Source organism: Neophocaena asiaeorientalis, unplaced genomic scaffold, assembly GCF_003031525.2.
Source record: "Neophocaena asiaeorientalis asiaeorientalis breed wild unplaced genomic scaffold, Neophocaena_asiaeorientalis_V1.1 scaffold506, whole genome shotgun sequence".
In the NCBI taxonomy this organism is placed as follows: Eukaryota; Metazoa; Chordata; class Mammalia; order Artiodactyla; family Phocoenidae; genus Neophocaena; species Neophocaena asiaeorientalis.
Genome location: NW_020174950.1, coordinates 518,823 through 531,019, shown reverse-complemented (window position 1 = coordinate 531,019; position 12,197 = coordinate 518,823). Strand labels below are relative to the sequence as shown.

Below are 12,197 nucleotides of genomic sequence, written 5' to 3'. Positions count from 1 at the left end.
TCGAAGGAAAATACAATAAAATATCTCACCGGTACTACTCAAAACTGTCAAGGTCATAAGAAAAAGCTGATGAAGATGAAGAAAACTTAGAAACTGTCCGAGATCAGAGAAGACTTAGGAGACATGACAACTAAATGTAATATGGTTTTGTGGATGAAGTCCTGGAACATTAGTGGAAAAGGACATTTGTGGGAAAAAATCAGTTAAGTCTTAATAAAGTCTGGGGTTTAATTAATCATATCACACCAATAACTGTTTCTTAGTTGTGACAAATGTATTCTGGTAATATAAGATGTTAACGATAGGGGTATATGGGAACCTGCAGTGTATCTCCAACTTTTCTGTAAACCTAAAACTATTCTAAAATTAAAGATTTGTTTGAAAAATTAAGTCACTGAATTAATTATTGTTTTCAGAGTACAAAGAGAAAGAGAAAGATAGGCTCATTAACAGAGGCTGACGGTTTAATGTTAATAAAGATCAGAAGAAGAAAGAACTCCTAATTCCTACTTTGTCTCTGGTCTTCTATTTCAAGAATTTAGCTTGCAAAAGTAAAAAGGACCAAAAATTTTCTACAATGAATAAGTATTACTTTTTAAGTTTAAAAAAAATAATGAAAATGGAGGGTTTAAGAAAAAAGTACATTGGTAAGTACATTGGAGGAGAAGACCAAGAAAAATTTTAAAATTCCAAGAATGTATCCAACTGCTCTAAATGAATTTATACTTTCCTGGAAAAAATAATGACCAGGTTATTGAGAAATTTTGCCAATGAGAACAATGAACCACAGAGGATGTTCTCTCTGAGAAATCATGGGGATTGCCACAGCCAAAAGACTAAAAACAGGCAAAGATGCCAGTTTTCAAAAAGGAAAATAACATACTTCTGTAAGTCAGAATAAAGAGCCTGACGTCTATCTAGTACAACGTTTTAGTCATCAAGAGACATTAGGATACACACATTCAACCTACTATACATTAAAACAATCATCTCCTACAAATCTGACTTCCTTTTTTGACTGCAAAAGATTTGGCAGACAGGGTGTATTTTACTTCAGTGAAGTACACCACAAGCTGCCTCATGCAAATCCTTGGGATAAGCTGGAGAAATATTCTAGACAATAAAAACGGAGAAAGAGGGCTTCCCTGGTGGCGCAGTGGTTGAGAGTCCACCTGCCGATGGAGGGGACACGGGTTCGTGTCCCGGTCCGGGAAGATCCCACATGCCACGGAGCGGCTGGGCCCATGAGCCATGGCCACTGAGCCTGCGCGTCCGGAGCCTGTGCTCTGCAACAGGAGAGGCCACAACAGTGAGAGACCCGCGTACCACAAAAAAAAAAAATGGAGAAAGATTTCAAATGTATACTGCTAGGTTCTTTCTTCAGTCCAGTACTGTTTAACATTTCTGTAATTGACTTAGATGAAGATGTAGAACAACACTCATCAAATAGGCCAGCGATATAAGTCATAAAGCAGTAACACATAAAGCAGTAACAGAATCTGGATTCAAAAGGATACTGAAAGGATGTACTGTTGAGCTGAGCCTAGCAAGGTGAAATGTAATAGGGAAATAAGTCTATATTTGGGTCCCAAACTCAAATGCACAAATACAGAATGGCTTACTAGCAAAAAAAAAAAAAGACTCCATGATATTTAATTGAAAGTCAGCTCAATATGAATTACATACAAAGAATGTGGCGCGCCTGCCCAAACAAAATAGTATCTACTGAGAGATGGCACAGTACTGCTATATTCTAGTGATCCTACAATGCCCAGTGTATAAATATACTGAAAACTGCTCAGAAGAGTAACCAGGGTCAAATATAAAACAGTTAGATAAATTCATAGGCAGAGAAGCAGCAGGTTTGGCCTGAGGAAAAAAATTGGGGGGTTCCAACACAGGTGTCTGAGGTGCTCTCACATGTAAGAAATCTTAGACTTATTCTAAATGGAACTAAAGCTAACAAGTAGAATTTAAGGATTACAAGTTTAATTTCAATATAATAGTGATGGTAATTCAAAGACAGAATGAGCTGCATTTAGAGTTGAGCTTCCCTCCTTGGGGGCCAGATGACAAATTGGCAGGAATGTGGTAGAGACAAATTATCAGATGGCTGGTTAGACTAGGGGACCTTTAAATCTTCCAACTCTATAATTTTAAAGATGCTACTTTTCTAGACTTTCTCTATGCCGAACTTGTGGCTTCAGTCCAATTACCACTGTTTCTGGAACAAGCCTTATTTATACACGTATTTTCCTGTATCCACTCAGGCTATTCTATCACTCAGCAAAGACCAAGGATTTGTCTTTCTGAATCTATCAAAAATGAACTCAAATACTGTCCTTAATAAAAACTTCTATGCCTACCCTACTCTGATCTCTCTTGCCCCTGAATTACGAAATAGTGTTTGGCAGTTAATTACATACCAACTTCAGACACCTCTGCTTCTGTCTTAAACCGTTATTTAACCTTTTATAATAATTTCTCTCCTCTGCTAAATTTAAATCCCCTTAAAGGCAGACACTGTATTCCCTACACGTCTAGGGGTACATGGCAGACATTCAAAAACAGTACGGGTTTGAGCCCTAGTCCGGGAAGATCCCACATGCCGTGGAGCAACTAAGCCCATGCACCACAACTACTGAGCCTGCGCTCTAGAGCCCACGAGCCACAACTACTGAAGCCTGTGCGCCTAGAGCCCATGTTCCGCGACAAGAGAAGCCACCGCAATGAGAAGCCTGTGCACCGCAACGAAGAGTAGACCCCGCTCGCTGCAACTAGAGAAAGTCCATGCACAGCAATGAAGACCCAATGCAGCCATAAGTAAATAAATAAATTAATTAAAATTAAACAAAACAAAAACAGTCTTTGATTTTCAATACTGGAAACATTTTTATTAGAACGGTTATTTTATTAAAAGGCACGTTTTTATAGGTAAATGGAAAATTCACCATTCAAACCTGAGTACTGACTAATATGCATGACTTGCAGTTCAAATAGAGAACTACCAGAATGAGACATTGTCACCCACTGATGACATATTCTAACCAGAGGACTTTTAAAATAGTGAATCAAGCTCAGAAAAGTTCAAATTTTCCAACCTAAACATAGAGGTTGGTAAAGCTGCCTTACAACCTTTCTTGAGCAAAAAAAGATTAACAGAACCAAACTAAAGAGTGAAAAACGTCAAGAAAAAAAATCACATTTTAGAAAAAAAATCATATTCCTTTCTTTAAAACGTATTGATGTGTGATGTGATATACAGACTGTAATTTTTTTTTTTTCTTTTTGGCCACACTGTGTGGCTTGTAGGATCTTAGTTCCTCAACAAGGGACTGAACCTGGGCCACAGCAGTGAAAGCGCCAACAGACTGTAATTTTGATTCATGTAAATTGGAACACAAATTAAGAAAAAACAAACTAGTCACACAGAGCCCAGAACAGATGCTCACTCCCTGAACACCAACTAACAAATAAACATCCTAGACAAATTAAAAGAGAATTCCTTATTAGCTTAGATATATTAATAAAGATTAGGAAATACTTACTGAAGATTCTGGATCTGACAGTTCATCCAATAATTTTCTTGCATCTACCACAGCTTGGTAGAGTCTCAGATTTTTGCCATCAGAAGCAACAAAGCAAGCGCTCGCCGAATTGCAATATGTGCCTGAGAAAGTAAACACTTTGCATTATAATATATAGTTTATTTTTATTACTGGCTGAAGTATGAGAAAAAATATTCACACTTCTCTTTTTAGACATAACCATGGTCCAGAAACACAGATACAATAGATATAAAATTATTAACCAAAAAAATTCAACAGATAGGTTATGAGAGGGAAAAGATGAAAAACAAAAGTCTAGAAACTCTAAACTTAAGTCTGATGCCTACATTCTGAATACTTATTAAAAATCTTCCTAATGACAAATATAAATCATTTTGTATATAAATAGCTGTTTTAAAGCTTTTATTAATTTCACTATTAAAATGAACACTTACCAAGACAGTAACTAGGAATAAGAGTTGGAAGCCAAGCAACATTAGAGAAGGCTGAAGTATGTAAAGAGTTAATTCGCGCCAACTCCGATACTCCTCCAGTGTATGACAAAGGTCCTATTGGGTCCACGCGCCACAGAATAAGTTCACTGTAGATGGCATTCGGGTCATGAAATGTACGTGTTGCTGCATTTCTGAGAGGTTGTTTCGAGGAACCCTTTACGTGTCTTACAGGATCCATTAATCTACTTAATTTATTGTCTGAGTCCCACTGAAAATCTGATTCAGGAGTCAGCAGAGCATTATGATGAGATGATGTCAATAATAATGGTAAAACTGAATGACATGCCAGGTCATTGAGGTGAAATCTATGACCACAATATCTAAATTTGTGAGACACAGTTAGAACAGTGGTAAAGGCAGACTTATCAGCAAAAGTGACTGCCCATTGATTTAAAGAGCCATCTATGTGTTTAGAGACCATCATTACTGTGGGAGCTAAAATGTTCATATTTGTACTGTGTGGTCCAGAATGCAGCTGTGATCCATGAGGACTGCATTCAGCCATCATGTCTTGGTGTAACAGAGTGTGGTGAGAATCTTTTGCAGCATTTATACAGGCATACATCATGATATTTTTACTAAGAGAGCTTGCATCACCAGATGGAAATGCAACAGGAATCCGAGAAGAAAAAGAAACCTGAAAAACACAATTACATGATTCAGTGCAAGCAGTCTGCCTCCTCTCAAAGTCTTCCAAAAATACTTCCATTTTCAAACTGTCAAACCTCAGCTTCCTAGCAAAATATATCATTTTCGACCTTATTATGGTCTAATCCTTTTCCTCTATTTATATAGTATCATATATTCATCGCGCATGAGAAAACTGAACAAATAATTTCAAGTATCTGAAACTTGACACTTGCCTGTACATCTAGATGACTACAACCATAAATCTAAACAAATACTGTTCAGAAAGATAACCAATAAAGATAGTAGATTTAATTAATAAAACTGAAGAAGTGGAGGGGATGCATCCTGAGTCACATTTTTAGGGTAGTTTCTTAAGTTTATTCAAAATATTGTGAATTCCCAGAAAAAATGAATACACATACATTCAAGTACTCAGTATCACATTTCAAAGCCAAATTCATTTTACTTAAATTAATCAAGTTTATAAAATCTGTGGTCATTGACCCCCTTTGGTAGCAAGTTATTCTCTTCTCAGTTGCTTATCAAAAATAAAATCATTGAGTATTTCTGAAAACCTGCTAAATCTGAATAGCAACTGTTTTACTTTTTTAAGAAGTGTAAAAATTGCTTCATCAGTAAAATATACCTGGACTTGTCTAAATATTCCAGGATTATATTCATCCAAATACTTTACATGCCACACTAGGAAGGTACCATCTACCGGGTGTATAGTAAAAAGCATGTCAGGATTCTTATTCCACTCAGTTAGCAGCATTTCGATCTTCCGATCAAGCAGGACTGTAGGCAGTGGCATTGGTACACTAGGTCGTGAACAGGTTCTAGGACTTCCCTCTCTTTCTCCATCTTCATGTTCTGATGATCCTGTACCTGCTTCAGATTCTCTATCCAGGGATAATTCTAAATCAGAAAATAAATTTATCAGTACATACTAACAGAAATACTATAGAAAATTCATTTACATACTAGACTATCAAATTCATTTACATACTAGACTATACTACAGAAAATCATTTACATACTAGACTATCAATAAATAGCATACTAACTTTAGAAATCATGAATCCCTTTTACAACTTATGGCCAGGAAAAAAAACCAAGGAAGGAAACTATCTTCTGGTCTGAACTGAAAATTACTACATTTCTTAGTTTTAGATAAATCAAAAGTTCATTCACACTATCACATTATCTTTATTATTACCATTATTAGCAAAACCTGTTACCTCCACCAAAAGCATGGCTTCCAAAGTAATACATTACTCAAAGCAATAAGTTATAACAAAGCAAAGTTAGATGGTAGATGGTCCATAGTAGATGGTCAGTAGACCTGTGGAATGAATGGAAAAGTGAAAAGGAAGGAGGGGAGGAAGAAAAGATTACAAACCAAAGGTGGTTTCACAAAAAGCTGTCAGCCTGTAAAAAAGAAAAATCTGAACACAGGATACTAACCATGGTCTAGTTTCATACGTAAACCCCTCTCTCTTTCCTCCTGTGAACATTCATCTTCTCTATCTCCTTTGTCGTTTTCATGATCCACCTGCTTTTCAGAAAGTTTTCGTAATTGCTGCATAAATATTTCAGTAGATGATGTAAAATGAAATTCTTTGTTGTTTAACCAATGAACTACAAAGCCCCCATTTCCATCATCAATGTTAAACACAGTGCCAACCAAAACATTTGGAATATCTGTGGAATCAAAAAAGATAAAATTTCAATGTGAATTTCTAATGTCTTTTAAAATATTACATGTGCCTATAAAGACTACTTCCATTACACAGAAAATGTGATAAACAAAAAGTAAACATAACTCTAGCACGACTTGAAATTTTTAATTGAATTTAATGGTAAATGAACTAATGGCATAGACATATGGAATTAAATTACTAATTTAAAAACGAAACACACCAAATGCACAAACTTTTATTGAATCCTGGTTTGGGGATGAGGGAACAGAAAGACAAAACAGAAAAGCAAATCTAAAAGACATTTTTGAGATGACTGAAATTTAAATATGAACTGAATATCAGAGATTATGGAATTATTTCTAATTTTCTTAGGTATGATAATGACATTGTGATTATGTAAGAAAATTTCCTTATTCTTAGGAGATACTTGCTGAAGTATGTAAGGGTGATATGCCATGATATGTGTAACTTACTTTGAAAACATTAAGAAAAAATTTCACTCACACACACACACACACATATAAACATACATATGTGTGTATATACAGAGAGAATAAAGCAACTGGCAAAATGTTAGCAATTGTTGAATCAAAGTGGGTGAAATGAGTGTTCACTGTACTATTCTTCCAACTTTTCTGACTGTTTTAAACTTTCCTCAAAACTCGGGGAAAAATAATGCCAAGAAAGAACACAGGAAGGCAAGCAAACTTCTAAGCATAGCAGATTTTCTCCATGTGGGGTAACTGAAATTCACGCTATAGATCAGTTCACGTAAAACAGTATAATTCAAAAAAAAAAAAAATCTCCTTAATCCCAAATCAAATTATAAATAATCCATTCAATAGAAAGAAAAAGAGACGGGGAGGGGGAAGCATCCAGATAACACTCTTTTGGAACTGTATTTGCTAAATACCTATCTTTATATAAATAAACATTTAAAAATAAAATCCTCTGCACCCTGAAGCAACAGACTTCCATTTCAATAAAACATAACTATAACTTTATATAAATATAGTTCTTCCAGCAATGTAATATGAGACTAATAGGCCTTGTCATATGTTTTCCATGCAGAAAGAAAACAATGACCTTAAATAGAAGCTTTAAATATGCTCTTGCCAACAATGAACCTGCCTCAAAATACTTCTCAACGACATAGGAGGAAAAGAGCAAAAAGAAAACATCACGGTTAGAAGAAACACTACCTTTCCCGAAGTGTAGGACAAGAAAGTCTATGAGGGTACAAAACAAGATACGCTGAAATATAAGGAAAACTATGCAAAAATATACTTAGATAAAGTTATAAAGAAGAGTTGAGAAGAAAGAATAATAGTGAAAATAGAAAAGGGTGGGAAATCACACTAATTAACCAGGCTGCCACCACTTGTGTTCATCTCCAGGTTCAGCTAAAGCTCTAATTACTTAGAAACTTTGCCATATTCTAGACAAACAATGGTGCTCAAAAATACTTATTTGAAGTTATTCCCTGAGGATCACACAGTCTCAATTTAAGAAATGGCACCTTATATTTCTGTTCCAATTAAGAAGTATTTTAAAAGGAAACATGGAGTATTAGCATAAAATTAGAAACAGGTTATAAAAGTAGTCCCACTTTTCTATTTATTTATCTTATTTCAGCAGATAAGAAATAAAACTTTACTATCCTTTACCTGTGGCGGGATTGATGCTCGCTGCAATGTGAAAATGACACAGTGCATTTGCGTGATGGGAAATGTGTCTTTGAACTTCATGCGTTGCCATCTGGTCATGCATTAATTCAGTGTGCGTTACAAGAATGGAAGACTTCCTTTGTCCTTTCCTTAAATTTTTCAAATGGTGTATTGTCTAAAATAGAAAAATAATTACTAAATCCAAGTCTAGGAAGTCTAATAAGTGCTGATCAAAGTACTTTTGATTATTAAGGGTTTTACAATTTTCCTCTCTGTAAAACCTGACCGTCTTAAAGGAAACTTTAACTACAATAGAACAACTTAATATATTCTCCACTGGTCTTGCAAATTTTATAGTTCAAGGCAGTAGTTGCTCAAAAACACTTATTATCTGCAGAAACCCCTGTAAAGATTAGGAGTCCAAAGTCTAGTTTTTTCAGGATATCCCAGTACTGAGATGAAATTTACTAGTCATAAGGGTGTAAAAAAAAAAAAATTCCAAATCTTCCTACCAGGAAGAATATTCCTCCCCAAAATTCTCACTTAGAACTAAATAGCCAGCTAAATAATCTAATATATAACCTCTATTATAAAGACAAAAAGAGGGTACAAAAATACAGAATAACAAGGGGAACCTTAACTTAGATAAGAGTAGCCAGGAAAGACCCCATGAAAGTATTGACCTGTGGAATTTGTCCAAACTGAGATATGTGTCTATGATAAAAATTCTGTACTGGCATACTCCATCATCTGAACTATTCTGACACGGGACCATGTCAACTCTCAGCACAATCTTTTCTCCACACCATAACCCCACCACACAGCAATTCCTTACTGTGTCACTTAACGATACCGTGCTTAATAATAATATACCATTCTTTTCCTTTGTTCCTTGCAATGAATGAAATAAAATGTGGCATCCTCTCAGTTCTTTCTGCAGTAAAGTAAAACATCTGGTCCTTCCTTTCAATTCCACAGCCCCTGTCCCTTTTCATGTGAAAAACAGTATCAGTTCTATGGTGTGTCCTCTGTCTCTGGTCTCCCTGATTATTTCTTTGATTATACCTATCAAGTTAGTTTCACTCAATCTTTGACATTTATCATTATTTTAAATTAGATTGCCAAGGCTGTGCTATATTGGTCAGTTATCGTCTCCTAGGAACAAAATATATAATTTAAGTATATATAGAATTATATAGACCTTGCAGTTAGGAGTTTTATAGGAAAGGACATTAGAAAGCAAAATAGCTCGTAAGTCAGATAATCAGGGTTTTTCTATTAAAAACAATTTTAACATTACTAATTGACAACATTTTATTAAAAGGCAGCAAAAATGTGTCAAATCACTGATTACATATTATTTTATTTTTGCTTTTATTTTATGTAGCAGTTAGTAATTCGATTTAACAAACACTTGAAAAGAAATATATTAGATAACATGGAGGATATAAAGATATCTAAAAGCCCTTAGTCTTCAAAAGCTCATATGTAATTTAAAGATAAAATGTTATACAAATATATATAAATTATTGTGAACATCTAGTAAATAAAGTACTTTTTCCCACTAATTTTCAATCAATAGCAAAACATAACTCTAACTGTTCTGACTTGTGCTTTAATTTCATTTATGCTTTAAATGTTGAAAAAAACTGTATAAATAGTGCCCAATCACAGAGAGCATCAGAGCAGGACTACTTTACATAAAACTTTAAAGGACCACATCCTTAGCCCATTAAACCCCCAAAATATTTTTGCTTGCCGAAACTGCAAAACCATTTTGGCTATGCAACCATTAAAGTGTTAATGTAAATGTAAAAGTATAATTAGTTATGTACAGAGATGTTTATAACACATTAAGTATAAAAAGCAAGTTATAAAACATTATTGCACAATATGATCTCAATCTTGTAAATAAAAAAAAATGTACAAGCACATATTGGAATAGTTGGATTATAAACTCTACATATTTTTCTTTTTCCTCATCTAATTTTAGAATAAGCATATACTCTTTGTGTAATAAAGTCACATGAAAAATTAAGAAAATTAGCAATCTAGGTTTACTATAATAAATTTCTGGTAATTTTTAATAATGTGTTTATCTCATTTTATTCCCTAATCATAATGGGCACAACAGTTCATACTATATTATAAATAATCTAATTTCTTAGAAAGCATTTTTGTTTTATATATAGTATTTAAAAACTAGAAAAATTATTTCACTTTCAAAATATTAAACCGTGAAAACTGTGCAGTTATATAAGTTCACTTAATATCTTAACAACACCTTTATTCTTATTCATAGTAGTCATATTTAATTAGAAAAATAAATGTAAAATTTAATCCTCGTGAAACAAAAGCAAAATATTTTTAATCTGTTTATTTTTTTAAAGATTGCTGTGGTTTATTTTATTTATTTATTTATTTTGCTGCGCCGCACAGCTTGCGGGATCTTACTTCCCTGACCAGGGATCAAACCCGGGCCCCAACAGTGAAAGCACCGAGTCCTAACCACTGGACTGCCAGGGATTTCCCCACAAAATATTTTTAATTACAACCAATTTCAAAGACTTTTACATGTTTTATTAATCAAAGTTGCCTACTCCTATAGATGTTCACACTCAACATGCAAACTGGAAGAATTAAATTTATACGATTTATCTAGACTACATATCTGAGATCATTACTGTCTATATCTGTCTTCTAAGTGACATAAAATAAGTGAGAATTCTTTGCCATTAATTTCGTCATTACGTATACCATGCACCATGTGCAACTTAGCTTATGAATTCCCACCATACTCACATTATCTTCAAGATTCATTTACCATTTTAAATCATACAGTACCTCAAGAGCATGTTGTACTCTGTCTTTCTGTCTTCCAGCATGAGTAAGGTTGCTGGCAGTGCTGGAAGTGGTAGTCTCGCAAATCTGCTCACCCAAAAGACAGTCTTCTGGTAATACGGTTTCTGCCCACAGCCGGCAGACACCATCATGGCATGAAGTTAATAACACATTACAGACAGAACCTCTAATGATAAAGAGAAATGAACAAAAGTTACTATAAGTATCAATGACATGAAAAATTAAAGGCTATTAGTATTTAGTTCTTCATCCTTAAAGATGACATTAACGCAAAACAGTATGATCTATGTGTAGTTATTTTTCCAATAATGATAATGGATTTTTACTGACTATTTCACACTCTTACCAAACCCCATTTATTACCTGCTCAGACCTGCAAGGTGGTAGGCTGGACATAGGGTGCAATCAGTTACCATAAAATAAGAACAACCTAACTGTCCCTGACACTCACCTTAATTCATTAAACTTATGTCTTGAACAGCTAAACTAAATGACAGTATAGTATGCTTCCAATTGCTTTAGAAATTACATTGTGTGGAGAAAGAGTATCAATGGAAGAGCTTGAAATCACGCACAGTACGGCTGTGAACATCATAAAAACTAGGAAATGGTCCTGACGAAGGAAACAGAAATTAATGCCAGATTATACACGTGCTGCTTGAAAACAAGGCTCTGGAGGATTAGTATCTCCTAAACAAAACAAACTAAACATCAAAAGAAAACCTACATTTCTGTCATTACAACTTGCAGAATGACCATAATAAAAGATCATTAATTATAATTAAACTATGTGGTTTATGGCAGGAGTTCCAGCATTTTCTTTTATCCTTCTTATAATCTAAACAGTTATAAATAGGTAAACAAACTTATTAATAATAAAACTGTAAGGAGACTATAAATTCAAACTATAAATCAATTTCCATTAAGTTAAGCAAAAATGTCACAGCATCAAGCAGCTGAAGTGGTTTAACCACTCATTGTGGAAAAAAAAAATTTTCCCATTAAAAAAATGCTTACATAGAATCTGACTCAGTCAAAGGTAAAGTGTTCTGCAAATGCTTTCCATAGATGCAAATAACTTAAACAGATTTAGAGTAACCTTTTATCTAGATTCCAAAAATGTATAAATTCCCCATTTTATCATTTACTGAGCACCTCCATAATGGGTGTGCTATATTTCCCATCAAGTGCCAACAGTGCTCAGATATATTTAGCAGATGAAATAACCCTTCCTCAAGAATGAATACAGATTTATAAGCAAGCATTTTTAGA

At 34.3% G+C, this 12,197-nt stretch overlaps 1 protein-coding gene across 1 annotated transcript in view; it reads right to left on the bottom strand.

Annotated features, from left to right (window-relative positions):
• Positions 1–12,197, bottom strand: part of DMXL2 (Dmx like 2) — a 153,023-nt gene that overhangs the window by 79,089 nt on the left and 61,737 nt on the right. The window contains exons 8-13 of the mRNA XM_024761857.1: positions 10,908–11,091; positions 8,064–8,238; positions 6,161–6,397; positions 5,340–5,611; positions 4,004–4,700; positions 3,549–3,670 (exon numbers count right to left, since the gene is read on the bottom strand). Of these exons, the coding sequence (XP_024617625.1) occupies positions 3,549–3,670; positions 4,004–4,700; positions 5,340–5,611; positions 6,161–6,397; positions 8,064–8,238; positions 10,908–11,091 (1,687 nt within the window). The remainder of the gene's footprint in view (positions 1–3,548; positions 3,671–4,003; positions 4,701–5,339; positions 5,612–6,160; positions 6,398–8,063; positions 8,239–10,907; positions 11,092–12,197) is intronic.